This window comes from Pseudophryne corroboree, chromosome 3 (assembly GCF_028390025.1).
Source record: "Pseudophryne corroboree isolate aPseCor3 chromosome 3, aPseCor3.hap2, whole genome shotgun sequence".
Classification (NCBI taxonomy): domain Eukaryota; kingdom Metazoa; phylum Chordata; class Amphibia; order Anura; family Myobatrachidae; genus Pseudophryne; species Pseudophryne corroboree.
In genome coordinates, this window is record NC_086446.1 from 105175976 (window position 1) to 105188427 (window position 12452).

Sequence of the window (12452 nt, forward strand, 5' to 3'; positions counted from 1 at the left end):
TCAGACTCCGTGTCGACATCTGTGTCTGCCATCTGAGGTAACGGGCGTTGTTTGAGCCCCTGATGGCCTTTGAGACGCCTGGGCAGACGCGGGCTGAGAAGCCGGCTGTCCCACAGCTGTTACGTCATCCAGCCTTTTATGTAAGGAGTTGACACTGTCGGTTAATACCTTCCACCTATCCATCCACTCTGGTGTCGGCCCCACAGGGGGCGACATCCCATTTATCGGCCTCTGCTCCGCCTCCACGTAACCTTCCTCATCCAACATGTCGACACAGCCGTACCGACACACCGCACACACACAGGGAATGCTCTGACTGAGGACAGGACCCCACAAAGTCCTTTGGGGAGACAGAGAGAGAGTATGCCAGCACACACCAGAGCGCTATATAATGCAGGGATTAACACTATAACTGAGTGATTTTTCCCCCAATAGCTGCTTGTATACACATATTGCGCCTAAATTTAGTGCCCCCCCTCTCTTTTTAACCCTTTGAGCCTGAAAACTACAGGGGAGAGCCTGGGGAGCTGTCTTCCAGCTGCACTGTGAAGAGAAAATGGCGCCAGTGTGCTGAGGGAGAAGCCCCGCCCCCTTTTCGGCGGACTTTCTCCCGCTTTTTCTGTGATACTGGCAGGGGTAATTTTACATCTATATAGCCTCTGGGACTATATATGATGTATATTTTGCCAGCCAAGGTGTTATTTATTGCCCTCAGGGCGCCCCCCCCCAGCGCCCTGCACCCATCAGTGACCGAAGTGTGAGGTGTACATGAGGAGCAATGGCGCACAGCTGCAGTGCTGTGCGCTACCTTGGTGAAGACCGAAGTCTTCTGCCGCCGATTTTCCGGACCTTCTTCGTGCTTCTGGTTCTGTAAGGGGGACGGCGGCGCGGCTCCGGGAACGAACACCAAGGTCGGGTCCTGCGGTCGATCCCTCTGGAGCTAATGGTGTCCAGTAGCCTAAGAAGCCCAAACTACCACCTGTTAGGTAGGTTCGCTTCTTCTCCCCTTAGTCCCTCGCTGCAGTGAGTCTGTTGCCAGCAGATCTCACTGAAAATAAAAAACCTAAATATACTTTCTTTCTAGGTGCTCAGGAGAGCCCCTAGTGTGCATCCAGCTCGGCCGGGCACAAGAATCTAGCTGAGGTCTGGAGGAGGGTCTTAGTGGGAGGAGCCAGTGCACACCAGGTAGTCCTAAAGCTTTCTTTAGTTGTGCCCAGTCTCCTGCGGAGCCGCTAATCCCCATGGTCCTTACGGAGTCCCCAGCATCCACTTAGGACGTTAGAGAAATATACTTTCTTTTCTAGGAGCTCAGGAGAGCCCCTAGTGTGCATCCAGCTCAGCCGGGCACAAGAATCTAGCTGAGGTCTGGAGGAGGGTCTTAGTGGGAGGAGCCAGTGCACACCAGGTAGTCCTAAAGCTTTCTTTAGTTGTGCCCAGTCTCCTGCGGAGCCGCTAATCCCCATGGTCCTTACGGAGTCCCAGCATCCACTTAGGACGTCAGAGAAATGTGATTAAGATATTAATTTGTCTTTAGTACATATTTTTCTTATTTAACTATACCAATCATGGTTTGTTCTGTGTATAGCTCCCCCCCTCCGCCACCACCACACACAATTAATTCACTATTCCATTTGTAGGTGACCAAAATATTGTGCTACATATGTAACATATACCATCTGAATTTAGAATGATGTCCAGACTTGTACTAAAGAAACATTTCACTAACGTTACAGTGAGTGTGGATAACATATGACCCTTTATGGCAGCAACATCTATTTCCACTCTGGGCCAAAGGCCAGTCAGGGCATAGGGCAGACGACTTTTCAGGTCAGTATAAAATTTCAGTTTACCATTCAACAGTTGCTGAAAATAATGGATGGCAGCAGTGTCCCACTTCTTGGTCAATCTACAAAAAAGATAAATAAAATATATCAACACTGTAAATGAAAAAAGTGACTGGTCTAATCTGATCTCCTCCATTTATCCTATGTTGCTGGCGACTCCTTCCTGCAGGCTAGGGCAGCACATTCTAGTGAAAGTAGAACAGAAGACGTTCCTGCCGCAGTGGTAACGGAGAGTGGAATGAGCGGTGTTATAACATTATGATTGGGGGGGGGGGGGGGCGTTTGCACCACTCAGGGAGTGTGTCCAACATATTGCTATAGAAATATCCAAATACACATATGCAGGCTTGTAGCATGTACACCCAAACCGTAAGTCTTGATGTCCCTATTGCATTATGCAGATATACAGATGTGTCCACATACATGTAACCCCATGGCACGTTAATAGCCCTTCTAGTCACGCCACGGAGTGACACTGTAGCGCCTGGTGTCTTTTCGTGCAACTTTTTCCATTAAAATTAATCTTATTCATACTGCTATGCAAATAAAACGCACAATCAGCTTCTGCCAATTAAAATGGTATGTGGTATACCTATATTCTCTATGCGGCTGTATCTGCATAGGAAATGCTACACTACAGGGTGCTCCTAGAAAACACTGTAACATAGCATTTCTTATGCAGATACAGCATATCATTTTAATCAGCAGAAGCTGCGTGTGAGCCCTATTCAGATAACGATGCGAATAAGATGCATTTTCGGCAAAATAAAAGACTCCTGATGTTAATGGAGTTGCACAGGACCACAGGACACATCTGTACCCGCTGCATTTTAACATAACCTCTATAGGCATTGAGTCGACAACAGTGACCATCATTCTCTATTACTAAATAAGCCACCCTCACCGCTTCCACACCCACCCCTAGTTGCAATAGATCCACCACTAGAAATCCCCCCCCCCCCCCCCCCCACTCCAATATATGTCTCCGAGGGTATCGAACAGTCAGCTTGCACTCAGAGTGGCTGAGAACTGATAGTGTGTTTCTGAACATTTAAGAAGAGGATCCAATAAGTTATATCCTTACCATGAGTTATAATGCTTTTACAGAACCACGAGCGCCTGCTGAAGACAATAAATTCACTCACCGAAAGTCTGATTTGTTCTCATACACGTTGAAGTGTAGCGATATCGGCTGAATCTGGTGTAACTTAAACTTCCTTGCTCGGATCGGAACCTTTTCACATTCCTTCAGAGGAAACCGTATGCTGTAATCACAGTGCAACAGATGAGAAGCAGCACGATGGTAGGTACAGGGCCACATTACTACAAATGTAGTCATTCAGTACAGTCTATGACGGAAGGATTGGGTGGTGGAAAAATACATATGGTGGCAGCCACCGGATGAATTGCTAGGTGGTAAATCTAATGTATTTAGACTAAAAGATCTTCTTTTACTGTATATCCTCTTTGGGGGACACTACCAAAAATGCCCCCCTGGGGGTAGGGCACTCTCAGCACAGCTTTGGAGATAGACCACTGTTCACTGTAATAGTTTAGAAGTGTGAACTTAGAATCTACCTAGCTAGAGCAGATTCTGATCACAGAACCTTGATAATTACCCAGCAACGGCATTGTTCTTTCGGACCCCAAGTTATGACTGACCAAATGGTGGGCGCCCACTTTGTGGCCCTTGTAAGAAACCAAAAGAGCGCACAAAAGAAAAACAGGGGGTGTGGCCTGGACAGCAAGAGGAGAGGACGTCTTCTTTGAGAGCTCCTGCCAATTATACATATTGGGCTCATTTATTGGGCTTTTGGGGACTTCCACTACCCCCTTTACCTCCAGGTGTTACCCCTCACCGTTCCTGACCGTGGGGCCGTGGCTACGGAGCCGGGGGACTCTTTTAAGGTTCCCTGCGGTTTGTGGCCTTCCCCTCACTGTGAAGTCGGGGACTGTAGTGACGCTCTCCCCCCAGACCGGACGCCGCGGAGTCCCTTCCTCCAGCGGACTTCAGGGACTCCTACCCCCGCGACGTGCTCAGAAGAAATGCCCGTGGCTGTCTCCCCAGTGACCCGGCAACTGCAGTGTGGGGGTTGCGAGCCCGGCGGCGGTCCCGTGCGGCCGACAAGTTCCCCTCCCGCCGGCTTCCCCTGAGTGCTCGGGGGACCGGTATTGCAGCGCCTCCGCCCCTGCAGGACCCTGTCCACAGCTGTGAACAACTTGCTGGGCGGCACGGGGGGGATCGAGTGGCTCTCTGCACCGCCGGGCTATTACAGCCCCGCCCGCCTCTCTCTGGATCCGGGGACGAGGTTTTGGCGGTGTCCCTCCATCTGAGGCCTCCATCCAGCCCTGACGCCGGGACCTCGAGTTTGGCATCTCCCCGAGGGCGGGATCCGGGGCCGGGGGGCAGCCGGAACGAGAGTGGTGGTGGTCTCCCCCGCCGCCTGAGCTCTCTCACAGGCCATCTCCTACCTGCCTCTGACCCTCGGGCATCAACAGGAGCGGGTGGGCTCCTTCACTGCCTCCTGCAGCTGCACCTATTCTCTGTGTAATCCCCAGCCTGTACTCCTGCTGGCGGCCATCTTGGGACACACAAAATTGTGAGTAACTGAAATTGCCCTGCATTAAGACCTTGCTCTAGGGCCCTCGTCCCCCTGCGTTCCCACCTGCCTGCCTCTCACCCCGCCAGTGTACCAGTGCGCTCACCCTCCTGTGGCCCTCCATAGCTGCATACATAATTTACGGCCTTCCTCAGCTACAGCACTGCAACCCCTAACTGGGGCACCTACCAGTCGGGGATTCATTGTCGGAGTGGTGTGCAGGCCTGCTCCCCTCAAGTTCTGCGCTCGATAGCGCTGGTGGCGTTGTGGGCCCGTTGAACTCCCCCTCCACTGTGTTACAAGTATGTTACTCTAAACCCGTTACCCGCGGTCTTCCTACCCCTACCGGAGACTGTATATTTGTTACTATCCCCGGGGAGCCCGGAGTGGGTTGGCGGCCGCTCTCACTGTTCGCACCGCCCAAGCTTTGAAGGAGGCCCGGAAGACGGAGAGCGCTGACCACTCTTAATTTCTTACCCTCACGGTGGATGTCTTCACCCCTGTTGCGGGGCTGCTTTATATTCTGATTTATCTGCACTCACGCATTACAGTGCACCCGGCTGGGCTTCCCCGGCCATACTCTGTGAACTGCCTATAATGTGATCTCACTATGTGATACACCCGGTCCCGTGGGTGATTCTAATGCTATAGGAGCTTTCCCGTCCCTAACCAGGTGTTGACTACCAATCTACCTCATCCCTCTCCGTCACTATTGTCAAAGTCAGAAAAATATCTCTATGCACACTACCATATTTGCACCTCACACAGGTCCGTGCTGCGCATGCGTACGCTCTCCCGTACGTGCGCATACTCACAGTCGCGGGCACCCGCAGGCGCACGGTATGCGTATTTACGGTAGAGTTTATGTGATCGTAGCGTGCGACTCAATCGTTACATATTTTCACTATATAATGTATTTTTTAGATCATGGTCCCTTTGATAGATTCTGAAAGTTTGGTTAATATAGAATGTTCATGAACAGAGAAATCCCTCTTTGTTTGATACGAAGGGTCAGACAGGAGTAATACAGTGGTGTTTAGTATCCATCGGAAGAATATTTAATTAGAAATATTCCGGTGTTGGTTTGAAGCAGATCAATCGCTCGTGCGAATAGTTATGGACATAAGAAGTTTATGAACATTTACTTTATTTGCACTTTATTACCCATGCGGCGGGAAACCCAGTTTCCCTCCCACCTGAGCTGTTGGAAATAGTCACAGCCCACCTGTATGAATCAACCTATGACCTTTTGTTATAATGCGAGGAGGAATTCCTGTGTCCAATGAACAATGAGATTGTAGGGACCATTGAATTGCATTGTGTGTGGGGCATAAATAGAAAGGCCGATCACATCCAGCTCACTCTTCAACGGTTATCATTGCTGAAAATCGGGAGCTGGATGTCCAGAGGTGCATGCGATCGTTTCCTTTGTGCGTAAGTTTTTCTCCGTAATCATACTGTTTCTCTCTTGTTATTATGGGCCATATCTTTCTCTCTCTTCTCTTTCTCTCATTTTTCTCTTAAACTTAATTGTATTGTATTTACTGTGTAGTTACCTGGTTAGTTAGTCTATGTTATATTGTAGTGTATGATTTGTATTTGTATTAATTCTTTTGCAAGTATATCATTCAAAATATATATATATTAGGCGTTGGACCCTAAGCCCAGGTATCTGTGTATTTCTTATAGAGTTAGGTATTCTCAGAGCGTCGGTGACGCTCAAACTGCTTTTAAGCTAGTAAGGTTATACTGTGTTGCATTTACACCATATCACTACACAAAGGGTTTACTGCATAATACACTGTTTATGGTTTAGATATAAAATAAGATTTTACTTACCGATAAATCTATTTCTCGTAGTCCGTAGTGGATGCTGGGACTCCGTAAGGACCATGGGGAATAGCGGCTCCGCAGGAGACAGGGCACAAAATAAAAGCTTAAGGATCAGGTGGTGTGCACTGGCTCCTCCCCCTATGACCCTCCTCCAAGCCTCAGTTAGGATACTGTGCCCGGACGAGCGTACATAATAAGGAAGGATATTGAATCCCGGGTAAGACTCATACCAGCCACACCAATCACACCGTACAACTTGTGATCTGAACCCAGTTAACAGTATGATAAACGCAAAGGAGCCTCTGAAAAGATGGCTCACAACAATAATAACCCGAATTTTTGTAACAATAACTATATACAAGTATTGCAGACAATCCGCACTAGGGATGGGCGCCCAGCATCCACTACGGACTACGAGAAATAGATTTATCGGTAAGTAAAATCTTATTTTCTCTGACGTCCTAGTGGATGCTGGGACTCCGTAAGGACCATGGGGATTATACCAAAGCTCCCAAACGGGCGGGAGAGTGCGGATGACTCTGCAGCACCGAATGAGAGAACTCTAGGTCCTCCTCAGCCAGGGTATCAAATTTGTAGAATTTAGCAAACGTGTTTGCCCCTGACCAAGTAGCTGCTCGGCAAAGTTGTAAAGCCGAGACCCCTCGGGCAGCCGCCCAAGATGAGCCCACTTTCCTTGTGGAATGGGCTTTTACTGATTTTGGCTGTGGCAATCCTGCCACAGAATGTGCAAGCTGAATTGTACTACAAATCCAACGAGCAATCGTCTGCTTAGAAGCAGGAGCACCCAGCTTGTTGGGTGCATACAGGATAAACAGCGAGTCAGATTTTCTGACTCCAGCCGTCCTGGAAACATATATTTTCAGGGCCCTGACAACGTCAAGCAACTTAGAGTCCTCTAAGTCCCTGGTAGCCGCAGGTACCACAATAGGTTGGTTCATGTGAAATGCAGAAACCACCTTAGGTAGAAATTGAGGACGAGTCCTCAATTCCGCCCTGTCAGAATGAAAAATTAAGTAAGGGCTTTTATATGATAAAGCCGCCAATTCTGACACACGCCTGGCTGAAGCCAAGGCTAACAGCATCGACACCTTCCATGTGAGATATTTTAAGTCCACAGTGGAAAGTGGTTCAAACCAATGTGACTTTAGAAAACTCAACACCACATTGAGATCCCAAGGTGCCACTGGAGGCACAAAAGGAGGCTGTATGTGCAGCACCCCTTTTACAAATGTCTGAACTTCAGGTACTGAAGCCAGTTCTTTCTGGAAGAAAATCGACAGGGCCGAAATTTGAACCTTAATGGACCCTAATTTTAGGCCCATAGACAGTCCTGTTTGCAGGAAATGAAGGAAACGACCCAGTTGAAATTCCTCTGTAGGGGCTCTCTTGGCCTCACACCACGCAACATATTTACGCCAAATGCGGTGATAATGTTTTGCGGTTACGTCCTTCCTGGCTTTGACCAGAGTAGGAATGACTTCTTCTGGAATGCCTTTTTCCCTCAGGATCCGGCGTTCAACCGCCATGCCGTCAAACGCAGCCGCGGTAAGACTTGGAACAGACAAGGCCCCTGCAGTAGCAGGTCCTTTCTTAGAGGTAGAGGCCACGGTTCGTCCGTGAGCATCTCTTGAAGTTCCGGGTACCAAGTCCTTCTTGGCCAATCCGGAACCACGAGTATAGTTCTTACTCCTCTCCTTCTTATGATTCTCAGTACTTTTGGTATGAGAGGCAGAGGAGGGAACACATACACTGACTGGTACACCCACGGCGTTACCAGAGCGTCCACTGCTATTGCCTGAGGGTCCCTTGACCTGGCGCAATATCTGTCCAGTTTTTTGTTTAGACGTGACGCCATCATGTCCACCTTTGGTTTTTCCCAACGGTTTACAATCAGGTGGAAGACTTCTGGGTGAAGTCCCCACTCTCCCGGGTGAAGGTCGTGTCTGCTGAGGAAGTCTGCTTCCCAGTTGTCCACTCCCGGAATGAACACTGCTGACAGTGCTATCACATGATTTTCCGCCCAGCGAAGAATCCTTGCAGCTTCTGCCATTGCCCTCCTGCTTCTCGTGCCGCCCTGTCTGTTTACGTGGGCGACTGACGTGATGTTGTCCGATTGGATCAACACCGCCTGACCCTGAAGCAGAGGTTTTGCTTGACTTAGGGCATTGTAAATGGCCCTTAGTTCCAGAATGTTTATATGAAGAGATGTTTCCATGCTTGACCACAAGCCCTGGAAATTCCTTCCCTGTGTGACTGCTCCCCAGCCTCTCAGGCTGGCATCCGTGGTTACCAGGATCCAATCCTGAATGCCAAATCTGCGGCCCTCTAGTAGATGAGCACTCTGCAGCCACCACAGGAGAGACACCCTTGTCCTTGGCGACAGGGTTATCCGCTGATGCATCTGCAGATGCGATCCGGACCATTTGTCCAGTAGATCCCACTGAAACGTTCTTGCATGGAATCTTCCGAATGGAATCGCTTCGTAAGAAGCCACCATTTTTCCCAGGACCCTCGTGCACTGATGCACTGAGACCTGGCCTGGTTTTAGGAGGTTCCTGACTAGCTCGGATAACTCCCTGGCCTTCTCCTCCGGGAGAAACACCTTCTTCTGGACTGTGTCCAGAATCATTCCTAGGAACAGTAGACGTGTCGTTGGAATCAGCTGCGATTTTGGAATATTTAGAATCCACCCGTGCTGACGTAACACTACCTGAGATAGTGCTACTCCGACTTCTAACTGTTCCCTGGATCTTGCCCTTATCAGGAGATCGTCCAAGTAAGGGATAATTAAAATGCCTTTTCTTCGTAGAAGAATCATCATTTCGGCCATTACCTTGGTAAAGACCCGAGGTGCCGTGGACAATCCAAACGGCAGCGTCTGAAACTGATAATGACAGTTTTGTACTACAAACCTGAGGTACCCTTGGTGAGAAGGGTATATTGGGACGTGGAGATAAGCATCTTTGATGTCCAGAGACACCATATAGTCCCCTTCTTCCAGGTTCGCTATCACTGCTCTGAGTGACTCCATCTTGAATTTGAACCTTTTTATGTAAGTGTTCAAGGATTTCAGATTTAAAATTGGTCTCACCGAGCCGTCCGGCTTCGGTACCACAAACAGCGTGGAATAATACCCCTTTCCTTGTTGCAGGAGGGGTACCTTGATTATCACCTGCTGGGAATACAGCTTGTGAATGGCTTCCAAAACTGCCTCCCTGTCGGAGGGAGACTTTGGTAAAGCAGACTTCAGGAACCGACGAGGGGGAAACGCCTCGAATTCCAGTTTGTACCCCTGCGATACTACCTGTAGAATCCAGGGATCCACTTGCGAGTGAGCCCACTGCGCGTTGAAATTCTTGAGACGGGCCCCCACCATATCTGAGTCTGCTTGTAAAGCCCCAGCGTCATGCTGAAGACTTGGCAGAAGCAGGGGAGGGCTTCTGCTCCTGGGAAGCGGCTGCATGGTGCAGTCTTTTTCCTCTTCCTCTGCCCCGGGGCAGAAAAGAGTGGCCTTTTGCTCGCTTGTACTTATGGGAACGAAAGGACTGAGTTTGAAAAGACGGTGTCTTTTTCTGCTGATGTGAAGTGACCTGGGGTAAAAAGGTGGATTTTCCAGCCGTTGCCGTGGCCACCAGGTCCGATAGACCAGCCCCAAATAACTCCTCCCCTTTATACGGCAATACTTCCATGTGCCGTTTGGAATCCGCATCCCCTGACCACTGTCGCGTCCATAACGCTCTTCTGGCAGAGATGGACATAGCACTTACTCTTGATGCCAGGGTGCAAATATCCCTCTGTGCATCACGCATATATAGTAATGCATCCTTTAAATGTTCTATAGTTAACAAAATATTGTCCCTATCCAGGGTATCAATATTCTCAGTCAGGGAATCCGACCATGCGACTCCAGCACTGCACATCCAGGCTGAGGCGATTGCTGGTCGCAGTATAACACCAGTATGTGTGTATATACTTTTTAGGATATTTTCCAGCCTTCTATCAGCTGGTTCTTTGAGGGTGGCCGTATCAGGAGACGGTAACGCTACTTGTTTAGATAAACGTGTGAGCGCCTTATCTACCCTAGGGGGTGTTTCCCAACGCGCCCTAACCTCTGGCGGGAAGGGATATAATGCTAATAATTTTTTAGAAATTAGCTGTTTTTTATCGGGGGAAACCCACGCTTTATCACACACCTCATTTATTTCCTCTGACTCAGGAAAAACTATTGGTAGTTTTTTCACACCCCACATAATACCCTTCTTTGTGGTACTTGTAGTGTCAGAAAGGTTCAATGCCTCTTTCATTGCCGTGATCATGTAACGTGTGGCCCTACTGGACATTACGTTTGTCTCGTCACCGTCGACACTAGACTCAGTATCTGTGTCAGGGTCTGTGTCGACCCACTGAGGTAACGGGCGTTTTAGCGCCCCTGACGGTGTCTGAGACGCCTGGACAGGCACTAATTGATTTGCCGGCTGTCACATGTCGTCAACAGTTTTTTGCAAATTGCTGACATTATCACTTAATTGTTTAAATACAATCATCCAGTCAGGTGTCGACTCCCTAGGGGGTGACATCACCAACACAGGCAACTGCTCCGCCTCCACATCATTTTCCTCCTCATACATGTCGACACACGCGTACCGACACACAGCACACACACCGGGAATGCTCTGATAGAGGACAGGACCCCACTTAGCCCTTTGGAGAGACAGAGGGAGAGTCTGCCAGCACACACCCAGCGCTATATATATATACAGGGATAACCTTATATAAGTGTTATTCCCTTATAGCTGCTGTTATTATCGTTATTTGCTGCCAAAAATGCCCCCCCTTCTCTTTTTTACCCTGATTCTGAAGCAGGACTGCAGGGGAGAGTCAGGGAGCCGTCCTTCCAGCGGAGCTGTGAGGGAAAATGGCGCTTGTGTGCTGAGGAGATAGGCTCCGCCCCTTCACGACGTCCTTATCTCCCGCTTTTTTGTGTAAAAATGGCAGGGGTTAAAATACATCCATATAGCCCAGGAGCTATATGTGATGTATTCTTTTTGCCACCTAAGGTATATACTGTTATATTGCGTCTCAGGGCGCTCCCCCCCAGCGCCCTGCACCCTCAGTGACCGGAGTGTGAAGTGTGCTGAGAGCAATGGCGCACAGCTGCGGTGCTGTGCGCTACCTTAGACTGAAGACAGGATGTCTTCTGCCGCCGATTTCACCGGACCTCTTCGTCTCTTCTGGCTCTGTAAGGGGGACGGCGGCGCGGCTCCGGTGACCCATCCAGGCTGAACCTGTGATCGTCCCTCTGGAGCTAATGTCCAGTAGCCTAAGAAACCCGATCCACTCTGCACTCAGGTGAGTCCGTTTCTTCTCCCCTTAGTCCCACGATGCAGTGAGCCTGTTGCCAGCAGGACTCACTGAAAATAAAAAAACCTAAACTAAACTTTTATTCTAAGCAGCTCAGGAGAGCCACCTAGATTGCACCCTTCTCGGCCGGGCACAAAAATCTAACTGAGGCTTGGAGGAGGGTCATAGGGGGAGGAGCCAGTGCACACCACCTGATCCTTAAGCTTTTATTTTGTGCCCTGTCTCCTGCGGAGCCGCTATTCCCCATGGTCCTTACGGAGTCCCAGCATCCACTAGGACGTCAGAGAAAGGTTTTACATTGTGAGCGTATGCGCCGCTGATGATCTCCTCGTGGTCTCGAGCGGTCGCATCGCTATAGCGAATCATTACGGTAGTCGGCAGCCAATAGCGTGCCTGCCAGTGATCTCTTGGCCGTGAGCGAACGTAACGCTTGAGCGTCTCGACCACGGCTAAGCGATTGTTACGCAACGTGCGTACCCTTACGGTACTTCATACGTAGTTAACGTACAGTGTTCTTAGACCTCATAAAGGGTATTATATACGATAAATATTTAGCTTTATCAATTGCGGGCTCGTCCTGTCCTTCACATATCTACACTAGGTAATTTCAGCAGACATTATCCAGCAGCAAAGGGCGGGAGATCATATTCCTCGTAGTGCTGTTTGGATAAGCGTCTGCTTCTCTTAGTAAAGGGTGCTGAAGGAATCCGGGAACCGGAGGTAAGAACAAAACAATAGTGTCTTTTTAAAACTGTTTATTTTTCTGTCTTGCGTACACACGCACGCACACATA

At 49.2% G+C, this 12452-nt stretch overlaps 1 protein-coding gene across 4 annotated transcripts in view; it reads right to left on the reverse strand.

Moving 5' to 3' along the window:
- Nucleotides 1-12452, reverse strand: part of TDRD12 (tudor domain containing 12) — a 614823-nt gene that overhangs the window by 510114 nt on the left and 92257 nt on the right. For all 4 annotated transcript variants that reach the window (XM_063958365.1, XM_063958363.1, XM_063958366.1 and 1 more), the window contains 2 exons: nt 2990-3109; nt 1851-1906 (listed from right to left, as the gene is read on the reverse strand). In XM_063958365.1, coding sequence (XP_063814435.1) covers nt 1851-1906; nt 2990-3109 — 176 coding nt within the window. The remainder of the gene's footprint in view (nt 1-1850; nt 1907-2989; nt 3110-12452) is intronic.